The 14,618-nt window shown below is 34.2% G+C and overlaps 1 protein-coding gene across 1 annotated transcript in view; it reads left to right on the top strand.

Moving 5' to 3' along the window:
- Nucleotides 1-11,465, top strand: part of LOC150110604 (hephaestin-like protein) — a 33,548-nt gene extending 22,083 nt beyond the window's left edge. Inside the window, exons 7-9 of the mRNA XM_090402563.1 lie at nt 2,695-3,158; nt 5,952-6,110; nt 10,861-11,465. Of these exons, the coding sequence (XP_090258689.1) occupies nt 2,695-3,158; nt 5,952-6,110; nt 10,861-11,159 (922 nt within the window). The 3' untranslated portion in view covers nt 11,160-11,465. The remainder of the gene's footprint in view (nt 1-2,694; nt 3,159-5,951; nt 6,111-10,860) is intronic.
- The last annotated feature ends 3,153 nt before the right edge of the window (nt 11,466-14,618 follow it).

Genomic DNA, 14,618 nt, shown 5'->3' with positions numbered 1-14,618 from the left:
ATAAAAATAAATCCACGTATGCTTTATGCTTGCCATAGAAAGAGAGATCGTTTTAGTCCTAACTTCTGGAGATTGAGGCGCAGTCAATCTCCACAGGTAGCCCAAGACTATCACTAATTTTAAGCAACATCCAGTGAGTGAGAGAGAGAGAGAGAGAGTAGGGCAGACAAGTGCCACCATCTCGTAGTCATTAATCCTAACACGATATGTTATTGTCCGAAGTAGTGTGAAGTTCTACGTTCACTTTCTTCAGTGTTTATTCAGTATTTTTCAGATTTGTTGAAATCACTGTTAGAGGCAGAAGTAAGAATCAAGCAAGCGTGCTCTTTTAACCTCCTATTACTACTACTACTATATATTGTAGTAGTAGTAGCAGACGTATTGAATACTGATCATAATGCAAGTTTCGATCAGGTATAATTGAGATTATTTGTAATATTTAATAGAGAATAAAAATATCAGTCATGTGTCAGGTATCTCTCTAAAATTGTATCCTCTGATATACTTGCCTTCAGAGGATGCTTTTCCAATTATTCCATTTGATTTTCTTCGAAATTCAAATAAAAGTGACTAGAAATAAGCCCAACACAATATTATTAAACAGTTCCAAGTCAAAGACAGAACCTTTTCAGGCTGAATGTATTCCATCCCTTCCTGCAGTGAAACATTGTTTTTGTTTTTATTTGTTGTCATGATAATCACGTATTATCTGGAATTTTCGAAGAACTAAGATCCAACGAAAAATTGCATCTTCATCAGGCACCATCTTCGGCATAATTTATTTTTTATATAAATATATTGTTAATTGCATCTGTTAGGTTGAATTTAGTATAAAAGTTGCTCTGTCATTAATTTTACCAACACGTATATGTTAAGGTGTTGTCCATAACAAACTTCACAAGTTTCTTTTTTCTTTTCATCATCATCTCTCTCTCTCTCTGCCATGGTTATTCCCGTTTCTTTCTGTTTAACCTACCATGGATGGTAGAATTCAATCCCCGAGGATACATTTGCCATATGTCGGAAAACACTGATGCGGAAAACTTGGCCAAAGAATTCTTAACGAACTTAGCATGTGTGAACCCCGTCAGGCGAAGGAGGGGGAGGAGATCGCTCTGACTGTTTGAAGATCGCCGCCACAGTAAAAACATCACGCTCTTCTTACATTCCAGCCTGATTTTTTTTTCTTTTTTCTTTTTCTTTTTCTTTTTCTTTTTCTTTTTTCTTTTCTTTTTTTTTTTTTCTTCTGTTCTACATTGAGCGAGCTGTAGAGGTCTTCGGCTTTTCTGTGAGATAATATAAAGGGTACGGTTACACTTCACGTACCTAAAGGCACAGGGCGTTGTGCCGTGAAAACGATTATAAGTGTGACGAACTCATAAATACCCTGTATCAAACTGATCTACATACAAAAGAATCGTTATTGGTGCCATTCTTTTGCTGATGGACTCTCTATCTCTCTCTCTCTCTCTCTCTGCTGCTTACTTTAGTCATCACTGAAATTTCATGCTAGGGATAGGGTGCCTGACACACACAGTTATTTAAAATGTCCGATGTTTTAAACAAAATTCATCCAAGGTTTAAAATTTTACTCGGAAAATTTATGTTTCTAACGTTTCTTCCAAGCCAAAAAACCTTATGATTTTTAAGCAAGGATGCAATAAGAAGCCCGAAAGTTTTGGAAATATATTCATGAAACAGCTAGAACTATTCAAAGTTATCTCAATGTCTCTTCCTGCATTTTTAATACAGTGAGTTCATTAGTCTTTCCATGTCTGAAAACAAAGTTGCAATTCCAGTTGATGGATATCATTAGGATATCAAGTGACAGATTCTGTCGAATTTCTACTACTTTGTTAAAATGATGCCTTGTCAAGTTGATTTTTATTGTGGAAAACAAGAAAACAAACAAACAGACAGATTGTGCATGTACAGACGAATAGGGACATGGATAAGACGTATAGGGACATGGACATGAATAGGGACATGGACATGGATAAGACGAATGAGTGGGTGCATTGTCATGATGTGACCAGTCGCCGCTCTTTTCATTTCTGGATTTTATGCTTCATAGTATGTTCTTTCTCATTCATATTAAAACGTCTTTTTAAAAAAGTATGGTGGGGAAAAATCTTTATGAACAATCCCTTCTACACAGAAATGGAGGAAAGGGGGAAAATTCTTCTTTTTTAATCTCATTTGCCAAGCATTGAACAGACATGATATTTCGTTTCTTAATTTTGGGAATTTTACTATTTAACTTTACAGTAGTTTTTAAGTTAAACAGTAGCTAGCCCTCTAGCGGGCAAAATTTTGCAAAATGGCTCCTTCTACTCCTGATCTAGAGGCAATTAAAAACGAATTTTTGCCGATAGTGGTATAGTATTTAATTGGGTGGCATTTCGAAACTGTGTAATTTAATCTTTAACTAACTTTTGATATTTGGTTTTTCTTTATGTTTTATTATATGTGCATTTATATTAAAGTACAAATTTCATTTGTTAATAATGTACACCGTGTACTTATAATTCGTTACGTCGTTAATAACGAATAACTTTATAACATTATATCTTTACGATTTATTACACTAAGCGATTTAAGTTGATTACAGATTCTCTTTTCATCCGATCAAGTTCTTTTGAACAAATATCAGGGGCAATAATGTAATCAAACTGCCATCGTTTACTATTCTAGGGAAAGCCGAGTTTTTGTAGAGCGAGGTCCAACCCGAATAGGTGCCAAATATAAGAAGGCAGTGTTCAGAGAATACACGGATCCGCTTTTCCTCACACAGAAGGTACGCACCAGTGCAGAGAAGCATCTCGCCGTCATGGGACCTTTCATCAAAGCAGAAGTAGGTGATATCATCCGTGTAGTGTTCAAAAACCTGGCGTCGAGACCATATTCGTTGCACGCCCATGGAGTAGAGCTGAGACCTCCCAGCACAGGTAATGACATAGAGAATGAGGAAGCAGCAGTGAAACCTGGTAAGGTAATGGTATACGAGTGGAAGGTCACAGAAAGAGCAGGTCCAGGAAAGTCAGAATCCAATTGCACAGCTTGGGCTTACTATTCCAATCTGGATCCAATAAGGGATACGAATGCAGGCCTTATCGGGCCTCTAGTAGTATGCAGGAAAGGGATTTTAACGCCATCTGGTGAGTACTGCTTTTACTCTTTTCGTATAACAGCATACTGACTAAAATACGGTATTATTAAGAACAGTTAATAGTTTGATGACGTATGCGTAATATATTAACTTAAGGAGTTTCGACATTATCCTCAAAGCTGGATGAATATGGTGGATGAGTTTTATCTCTTTTTATTTAAGTTTTAATATCTCTTTCTGGGGCTTCTTTCAGCGGCTATTTCGTTCTCTACCCATTTGTCGCTGTCGCTATTATGACTTAACTTATAACATGACTGATGGTTTCCTAGCAACCAGCCATCCCTCTAAACACTTATCACAACTTATGTCTGACTGAACTGGTTTTACTAAAATTCAAACCTTAAGATCTTTTTCCAAAATTTTCGTTTAATTGGACCATTTGTACGAACGCAAGGAAACAAAACGTATAGAAATTATACAAAATAGCAACCCAATTCTGAACAGATAATTTAGCACTTAAGACCTATAGTAAACGTTTCCTTGGTATTTCCATTAGGCTAGACCATTTATAGGAGAAAATAAATCACTCGCAATTAACAAATTTACTCCGTACTATGCTCCACAGTACGGAGTGAGCTGCCTAGACGGAATTTAAATGAAATTTGGAATTGGTATTTATTTTTGGGGTATCTACTAAGATTTGGCAGCTCAGTTTCGATGTCTAAATCTGATGACATTAAACAAAACTATATCAAATCATATAGTAAAGTTGGCATTAAATAAAATATCTATAATTAATAAATAATCTCTGCAGCTCAGTTGGTATAAACGAAAACCATTTGGTTGGAAAGACCTGGGTTCCAATCCAATCTAAGACGCGAAGAGAATTTATCAGAACTTTTCAATTGAAGGTGAGTTTATCGATCTCATACTGTGGTCAAGGGATTTTTTAACACAGAAACTCGAATTTTTTGGTCTAGCACTCACACAGAGAGACAGACACACGCGAGACTACTCCACCATATAAATCGATAAGTTTTAATAAACCTCCCTTCAAAGTACTTTAGAAAGGTGCAGCATTTAAATTAATCGTAGAAATTACATCTCACGCAACAGTAATCACTATTTTTTAAACAAAAAAAGTTGTAATTTTAAAACCATTCTAGATTGTGCACAGATCATTCTTGTTACGATTTCAGTAATTGTGAAAAATTTAAATAAAGGGGAAAAAATTGTCTTTCTTTTGGTGTGTTCGATCACATAAAATCCTTATACGATCCTTATACGCATGCGTCTTCAGGACATTACTGGATCACCATCGCCTGCGATCGTGTTATTGTATTAAGTTGAAAGACCTAAAGTGTTGTGACACTTTTCATGTTCTGAACCGTTTTTAAGATCGAAAAGGAGGGGGAATTTAAACTCTCGGGAACATTTTTTTTTTCCCTTTCCAGAAAGAAAGAAAGAAAGAAAACCGGTCCGAAAACATTGGGAACTGATAGACATAGGAAAGAAAAGTAACCATAGAAAGATGTGGGGTGTTCCAAGTAGCGATTTCTCGGGGGGGGGGGCTATTGCAGGGATAACTTTGATAATAAGGAAACATTAAACAGCACATCCTTTCAAAAGTCACTATACTCTAAATAAATAAATATATCCAGTGGTTTTGTTTCGCTTTTATTTTTTCTAAAGCGAGCGCTGATTATTCCACTTTTCATTCTATCGTAGAATGGCTTCGAAACTACTTTCCCCACTCTGCAACTAGTCATCGTCGTTGTATTTTGCGTCCATTTACCGATTTTATTCTCCCTGTGCTGCTTTTTTATGGAGTCACATTAGAATGGTTGTTTTCAAAAATAGAGAGAAAACGATTCCATACTTGAAAGTTCACGTTCGGCACATGCCTCACGCGATCAATGAAACTTGTGGGCTAAACTATAGATAATTTTGCTAAGTGCAAATTGTGTGTACACTTCCAGAAAAAACAGACATTGTCAGCACGTGTTCTCATAAGAACTCTATGCTAGAATGCCTGTTCCGAATAAAAGTGGGAACTCAAATTTCATTTAACGAAATTTACTTTTATCATATCTGCGTCTCTCTTTTCTGGAGCATAGTACGGAAATTATCCGTACTATGAATTGTTCATTTTGGGAATTTTTTGAATAATAATAATAATAATAATAATATACGATAAAAAGCCAAGAGGCTATTTTTCCTGCGGCGTAAATGAAGTTAAGGGGATAATAAATCCCTCATTATTTTAAAGCCGGATACGAAACTCGGAGATCGAAATCTAAGAGTTTCATGCCGAAGAACTTAGGGATAGTGATGTTATTAAGGATAGTGATGGAGCTTGCTCCACCTTTTTCTCCGAGTTGCCCTAGTGTTGTACTACCCAAGTGTTGACTTACGCTTGGACTCGCCGATAGTTCTTCGGCATGAAACTCTTATATTTCGATAGATTTCGATCTCCGAGTTTCGTATCCGGCTTTAAAATAATGAGGGATTTATTATTCCCTTAACTTAATAATAATATACTGTAAGTAAATGCATAATTCTATTGTACATGTGTATCAAGAGAAGTATGGATATTGCTTCTAGATAATTTCAATAATTCATTCAAATGATAAAAAACATTTTTAAATAACATTTATTGGAAACTGGAAATAAATGGCTTTAGATATGATGCAAATGGTTGGAATTAATAGTCTGAATATACTTAAGGCTGATGTCAACTTAGGTTAAGTTTTCCCCTCTCCAATAATTTTGTGGGATATGATGACAACATTGTATCCCATATAATAGCAATAATTAATATTAAAATAATGTTTTGCATTAGGTATGCGACGTGATGCCGAACATGAGTTTGCAGTTTTGTATACAATATTTGACGAGAACCTTAGCTGGTATTTGCAGGACAACATCCTTACCTATTGTTCTAGGCCAGACTTAGTGAACAAGGAGGACAGGAAGTTCAAAACAAGCAACAGGATGCACGGTAAGTATTTCATGTAAATTGTTTACCTCACGACTTATTTCTGAATAAATATTCTAATAGATTTCTATAATTTTTTGCGAATTATTAATTAATCTGCTTTCGCTTAAATTCAACACACCCTTTATCATGGAAGTTGAATAGCAAAATTCTTAGCGCTGTAATGTCAGGGAGTTTGTGGTGTGTTTTTTCCGCGTTGCTAGCAACGCTATCATTAGCTGCTAGTTTTAAGACAGGACCGTTTTTAAGGATATATGTCGCCCTTATTTTCAAGAAAATATGTGATAGAAAAAAAAAAAAAAAAGGTGTTTTTATAGTTGCGATACAATTTTGTTGACTTTTACTAGCTAAGACTTTGAATATTCTGAGTCTTGTATATCTTTGTCTAAATTTGGTTTAAAGATATCAATAATCATGCCTATAATTTTGGTGAATTTATTAATTTTATGTTCTGAATATGTTTCTTAAATATGGATTATATTACACTCAAGATGATTAACATTACTGTCTTGTTCATTTGGTTTGTTTTTAGTCCTATTTTGCAAATTTAAAGTTTTGTCTTATCACAAGGGGATTAATATTATCCATATTAATGCCATTATTTCCTGTTTTTTTTTTTACTTTTTTTTTATTTTCTTTAGAATTTTATTTAAGTCATTGATTGTGATTTCTAACTTGTTCCAATTAATTATTATGTTAATGGCATTTAATCAATATCATTCCGTAAAATTTCTTAATAATTATTCCATTCTTTTTACTTGCAGAATTCTAGGATTTTATATGCCGATGTGTTCTAACTCACTGTTTTAAATTTTAAATGCACTTTCTGTTGGAAGTTTTATTCGTCTTCATCTTGAACTATTTTGGAGGTATCGATGTTTTCAACTGCATAATGATCTGTATCTAAACATAAACTTCTGTTAACTCTGATTTCTGTTATTAGGTTTGTTATTTTTAGATTTCCTATTGAAATTATGATACACTTGAGAATATCAGATAAGCTAGTAAGGCATGTAAGATTAACTATGGAAAATTCGGAAGCACAAGTCAAAATGCAAAATGATTTAATAGATCTCTTTCCAAGTAATTCAAGGTTTAAAACAAGCAGATGGTCTGGCTCCAATACTTTTTAACCAATTTTGAAATGCATTATTCGATCGTTGCCAATAGATACTATAGACACTATAATAAACAATTCAGTGCAGACTGTAGCATGTGCAGATGATATTAACATCATGTTCAAGAACCAAAAAAAAAAAAAAGCAGAAACTAAAAAAAATCAGCAAAAGAGATAGGACTAAAAATTAACCAACAGACAACCAAAAGAATGATTAATAGTTCAAAAGATATTCATTGGAAGACTAAAGTAAAAATATACAAATCGATAATATTGGATATTTGCGACAAGAGTGGAGAATTGGATTTTAGCTTTTGAAACGAAAATCCTTAAAAAATATTTGAACCAATGATTGATAATCGCTTTGGAGGATCAGAAATAACCATGAGTTATATCAACTTCATGAAAAACTCACAATATCCAGCGTAATCAACTTCAAAAAAATTGCAGTGGCCAAGATATGTTTTTCGTATGTTTCCATGACTGTAGTCTTATGAAGATAATCAAGAGTAATATTAATAGTTAAAGACCAAAAGGAAAACCTAGAACAAGATGGATAAACATCATTAGTTAAAATTGCAACAGCTTACCACAGTGTCCAAACTGGAGAAGTAAAGTTTTGGACGGACAGGGTTGGAGACAACAAATCCAGGAAACTAAGGCTCGATTTGGGCTGTAGGGCCATAAGAAGAAAAAGCATTGATTTGAAATATCTTGCTTCCGAGGTGTATGTGTGTATATCTTTAAGTCTATAAAAGGAATTTGCTATTTGTGATTGGTGAATACAGCAAAGTCAATGAGTGTTGGTACATTCTTATTTTGATGTGGTTCTTCATTATTTCTCATAGTCTTTAATTGGTTTTGTGACCTAGTCTTGCATTTAGATCACCTAAATCAATAAGCACAAATGAAAAAATGACTTTGTAGATTATAGATTGACTATGTAAATTATTTATTGAAGTTGTTTGTGAAATTTCTCCGATTCTTCTTCATTTTCTTCTAGACTCTAGAGTATAAACACTGAATGGTTCCTCCTTGTATTTTTAATTTTGCTTTTGCTATTCTTTCATTCCAGTATGTGTGTGTGGCAAACTATTTTATTTCTCTAGTCTTTTTATATCATTAGTATAGTTCCTGCTTTTCTTGTTTCAGATCTCTTTACTTCACTGTTTATTCCAATATAATTATTTATTTCTTTAATCCCTTTTGGTTTTCTTTTTATTTTATCTAATTTTTCTTTATGTGATATTCCAAGTTAAAATTCTCATGCTCAGGATGTATCATTTCTTCTTTTGAGTACCGTATCCTTTTTCGGTCCAGGGTTCATTTCTAATTCGCCCTTCCGGATTCTACTTACCCTGAGACAAGTAATAGATGAGTACTCTGATTTGGCTACCAGCCATAAGTGAGTAAGCCTGATGACTACGGTGCTATCCGTTGCACTCAGACTGAGCATGTAGAATAAGCATTTCTTCTCAACGTTCGACCAGTTATTCCGCTAAGACTTGGTCGTCATATCCCCGTTGGTTAAAACAGGCAATACTATATGCAGGTTGGATTAATATTTGGTTAGGCGAGGCTTTATCTTACACTTCACTAATACTTACAGTCAAAAAATATTGATATAATACTTTTAAAAAAAAATTAAATGATACATTTCGGAGACGACATATGTTTTCCTTTTTGGATCTATAAAAACAAATCATTTGTTTTTATTTAAGTGTTATGTCGATATGTTCCACGGTTTGCTGAATTATCTACTTCTCATATATTTCATAAATACAGTTCTCATTACTCAGCATAGTTTTTTTTTTTTTTAAAAGTATTGCTTAATCTGTAGCGGGCAGTGGATTGTGTCTTATAATAGCATCCGCATGCTCAAAATTATCACAGATTTGAGCCGGCAGTATACTCTATTCGCTTCCTTCGATCGACGGATTTAAGACTGACGGTGCAAAGCTGAATATTTGCACTAAAAAGACCAGCACTTATTGCTTAGCAATCAACAAACTGCTACTTTCAGGTAGTTTGGTGTTGCAACACTTTCATTTCGTTAGCATAGATCATCAATCTAAAAAGAAAAATTTACTTCAAGTAGACATTTAACAAATGATATTCGCCAAAAGCAAAATATATCCTGTCCTCTACCTAAAAAGCTGGTTGAAATATTTATTAAATAGGAAATAATCAATAAAATGTTACCACCCATGTACAGTGGCGCCTGAAAACCTCTTCTCTACCTCACTGGGCCACTGCATATAAATAAAATTATAGGTAATCAATGGGATATTTTAATAACCTTTCTGTTTAATTATAGCTGTTGCAGCACCAATTTATTGCTTGTAAGAGAACTCTCCGATTTTAATAAGTATTTCATGGCTCTCATGAAGGTCAGTCACTTCACCCTCCGAATAGTCACTATTAAAGTGAACATCTGACTGATTTACCACTTCTCAAACTGCTAATGAGAGTTCACGTTTTCCAACACAGCTGGTGTTAAACTGTTTCCCACAGAGCCCACATCCCTTACTTAAGTTTCTTAAGGTCACCTGACATCTCCTTCGAAATTTATGACTTTAGTTTCCTATCCCTCACTAGAATTTTGCACGCACACACACACACACACACACACAACTACTACAGAACTTCCCACCATCTTATGAGGTTTTCCTACTGATCTTCCCTTCCCCAACTCCAATTTCATTCATTGGTGACTTCTGATTGGTTTCTTTTGCTTCAGCTAATCTCCCTCTCTACTTCCACGCCGTTTTACCGATGCAGAGTGGGGTGATGATAATAAATGTACAGCTATAAGGCGAGAAGCAAAAGATTAACAGTAAACGACTTAAACAATGAATCCAGAGAGAGAGAGAGAGAGAGAGAGAGAAATAAGTAAATAAGCAATATTGAAATACACGCTGCGAAGAATTGAACTAAGCAAGGAATTATATCATTATAACTACTGCAATATTTTCTAATGTATGTTTGTTTTTAAAATATGCATTGTATTCCAGGAAGTGGAAACTTTTTTTTTTTTTTTGATCACCTAGTTATTGATTGTTATAATCAAGTTAATGATCGGAGATTAGCTTCTAAATTTCCTTGGAGTTTAATTCTGAATTGATTCCAATTTTATTTGTTTAGTTAATTCTTGCAACAATGCACCAATTATCATACTATCGTCTTGCGATACAACATGAATTAACACTTATCGTTCACACTTGAACTGTTATTATTCTACTGAAAATCAAGTCTTGGTTAGTCAAGTCAACACACAGGAACATATATTTGTGTTTCTCTGTCCTGACTACAAGAGGTGATGTAGAAAACATTATGTACATATAAACATATTAAAAATAAGTTTATTGTTGTTGTTATTGGTTTTATTTATCTAATTAATATTTTTTATGAACCGATTCTACCGAACTTGTCCCAGTTCACCAGGCAATTATGGTGATATTTTAAACCATTATCAAGATGTATCGACAAAGCCTTTTCGCACATTGGTACCAAAGAGAAGAAAAAAAAAAGTTTAATAATTGTTAAAATTAAAAAAAAAAAACATTAAGGAAAAAAATTAAAAAAAAGATACGCTTTCTCGGATGAAAACTAACTCCCAATGCTGTCTCATTTTAGCTGTCAACGGTAGGATCTATGGAACGCTGGAGGGGCTCGTGAGTCGAAACGCTACCAGGTCTGTCTGGTACGTCATAGGCATGGGATCAGAAGACGACTTGCACACGGCGCATTTCCACGGCCAGACTTTCATTCAACGAGGAGATACAGCCAGGAGGGGTGACGTCATCGATCTATTTCCTGGAGTGTTCCAAACAGTGGAGATGGTGAATGATAACCCCGGCACGTGGTTCCTCCACTGTCACGTTGATGATCACATGAGATACGGCATGTCTGCAGTGTTCACCGTTACACCGTGATGGATTAAACGCATTAAACGGCTCATTGAAGGGACTAGGGGAACAGGTAAATTATATCTTGGAAAGCCGAGTCATTGTAGTCACCATCACGCAGAAGGCTCTCTTCCACATACTGTAATCGCGCTCCCTCCGTCTCTCTTTCTTTCGATATTTTTCTTTTATTTTCACTCATTTTCTTCTTCGTTCTTCATTTCTAATTTTCGTGTTTCTCCTAATATTTTTTTTGCATCCATTATACTCCCTCTGTTGATCGTTGCCATGGAGACGAATAAAAATTGTGTGGAACAGCCGTTAAAAACTGCTGTATGTTACCCACAATGCCACAGTGTAAAGAAATAAACTAATTATATTTAAATTGTGTTTTTTATTATTTTTTTTTTCACATTCTCACCCGCATGCAGCACCTCAGTTAAGTAGGCGGAGCAAGGATATGACCAGAATCCTTTAAAACCAAGAGGAAATGGTTCCTAACACAGTACTAACTAACCTCTCGTTAATCAAGATAATCTTTTGCTATGCAGATCTCAAGGCATTTTTTTTTTTTTGAAAGTCAACTAGCACAAAAAGTGTGTGATGTCTCGGCACATACGTCTTGCTAAGTCGATACCATTTTAAGCTTCCTATCTAAATAGTTTTTTCCCTCATTAATAGTTCTCAGCTACAAAAACTCTTTTTCATTCTTTCTTCGGCAATTTCAATTCAAATGCTAATTACAAACATTTTTCTTTTGCTGCAAATGCTCTCTCTCTCTCTCTCTCTCTCTCTCTCTCTCTCTCTCTCTCTCTCTCTCTCTCTCTCTCTCTCTCTCTCTCTCTCTTTCTCTGGCGATTTCTAACAGGTTTTTCTATTTAAAAAGTAAACTGTTTTTGGTAATCTTACTCCTGTTCATATAATCATAAAGCCGTTCACTGCAATAATTAATCTTTCCTAAAATGAATTCTTTGCAAGAATACTTATATCACATGCATTTACTTTTTTTTTCTTTTCTGTAAAAACAAAGTTCCACTTGAATAACTTAACGTTTTGATGAGAATGTTTTTAGATGGATAATTAGCACACATTTTAATATCAAATTCCATTAAATTGGTGCCATCTGATGTAGATAAATTTACAATAATCTTGTTTGAAATCAGATAATCAGATAGGACTGATTTCCCCCCCCCCCTCCTCAATCGACCATTAATTAGGTTTCAATGAAGCCAAGTTACTTGGCTGTAACAAGCAATTAAGTCTAAAGCTCAAGGGAAAATGGGACAGGTCAGATTACAAGCAAACTCTAAAAAGAGGATCGTGTTATTCATTTCTAAAATTGGAGGACGGGGTTACCTAACAAAGGGGGGAAAACCGATACAAATATAGAAAACACCATAAGATTCCTATAACAGCAGAAACATTCTTATGTTAATTTCAGATTTCTCTAGTTATATTCTTGAGAAAAAAAATCAAATTTATATCGATAATACAACAGAAATTAAAACTAAAATAGAAGTAACAAAATTTTCGGCTGTTTGCCAATACACGTGTGTCATTGTTAAACAGTTACTATATGTAGTTTCATGGTTGCGAATGTTTGAATGTGCGCATGCGTGATCGTATCCTCGATGAGGTTTTTTGTATACTGTAAATAAAAATACATGCTTTTTTTTAACCTAATTTAGGCACTGAAGAGTAGGTTGTTCAGAAAAAGCACACACTCCCGTCAGTAAATGCGAAAGTGTTGACCAGATTAACGTTAGAACATCATCTCTTTATTAATAATCAAAAGTGACCTATTAATGCACTTTTAGTTTGCAAGGTTTTTTAGTCAATCTATGTACAAAGAAGTTATGAAAACAAGAGATTTCTGTCCAGTTAAAAATTTTAGGTAAGCTTTCATTGGAAAGAAAGCTCGCATCTTTCAAAATACACATTATTATTATTATTATTATTATTATTATTATTATTATTATTATTATTATTATTATTATTATTATTATTCCTGCAGCAGAGAAATTCATCAATGTTTTCGTAGTTGAACTAAATCTGAATACAATACGATCTTTAAGATCACAGTTTAATAATCACCTAGTATTTTCTTAACGAAGTCAAAAAAAAAAAGTCTAGTCAACAACCCCTATTCAAAGAATGGGAGACAGTTGTTGCTGGCTACAAAGTGTGATTGATTGATAGCAGCCTGATTTTCATCAACAACACCCGAAGCTTGAAGTTTGAAGATTGATGAGAACAATGCCTTCATTACCATGCTAGAAGAGTCGCATCTTTTTTTAAAAATCATCTTTGGTTAAGGATTTTTTTTTTTTTTTTTGCCTTCTCTTGCGAGCGTAGAGTTGTTTTTCTCTAGGAATTCCCATTGTACAGTTTTTAAGTTTTTGTTGTTTGGATCATCATCAAAGTCACGTGATCTTTATTTCTTAGTCTAGACTGTCATTTAAGCCCTACTATAGCATTAATATCTTTCGCTAGAGGACATCTGTTCATTTAAAAACAAAGAAACGACTTCAGAGAAATAAAAGAGGTGTTGAGTACCCAAGCTGGCTTAATCATCCTTTTCAGTGCTTTGTTTTAAACGCGTAGACAACAATACAGTAATTAAAATTCCAACGTTCTGAGAGTCAACAATTGCATTCTCTCAACACATATGACGTCATCCTTAGTTGGTGGACTACATTTAGGAATGTTTGGAATTAAAATAATACATAAGACATCATGCAACTACTAAGGAAACTTTGGGGACATCAGATAAATGAGTTATACTTAATGAACTCTCCTAACTTCCTTTACTGGTTCATTTCGGCTGGATCTTCACCCGCTGCTAAGAATCTAAGGCTCTTTTTCCTTTTTTAAAGCTGCTTCTAGCTAATAATTGTATGAAGCACTGAGAGAGTGACAGTGTGTTGCCCGTGTGACCGTGTATAAATAATGAGAAATTTCCTTGTGTTTTCCAAAAGCATTTAATGATTCATTTCCGGAAAGCTTCGTTATTAGGATTAATAACGTGTTTACACAATCAACACAGACAATTCCTTACAAGCCTACATTATGAGAAATACTACATCTGTATGGCGTTTTTGAATTATGCGCACGCACGCGCACAATATATTGAAAGAAAACTTGTGGGGCAAATGCAGGGTTTAAGCTTGTCTGTTTAGCTTCTGTTCTTCTCTTTAGCTAGAAGTCTAAACAGTACTGATAAAAAGTCCCAAAAATTACTGATAAAAGTAAGAAAAAGTATTGATAAAAAATCCGAACAGTACTGATAAAAGTTCAAAAAGTACTAATAAAAAGTCTAAAAAAGTACTCATAAAGAGTCTAAATATACTGATAAAATCTGAACAGTACTGATAAAAAGTCCAACAAAGTAAGAATAATGCTGATAAAAAGTCCAAAAACTATTAATAAAAAGTCCAAAATGTAGTGATAAAACGTCTGAAATTTACTGATAAAAAGTTTTCAAAAGTA

This window comes from Typopeltis vanoorti, chromosome 1, assembly GCF_054136105.1.
Source record: "Typopeltis vanoorti isolate ZY-2024b chromosome 1, IOZ_Tvanoo_1.0, whole genome shotgun sequence".
Classification (NCBI taxonomy): Eukaryota; Metazoa; Arthropoda; class Arachnida; order Uropygi; family Thelyphonidae; genus Typopeltis; species Typopeltis vanoorti.
Note: the sequence above shows the minus strand (reverse complement) of the source record. Positions and strands in the feature narration are given on the sequence as shown.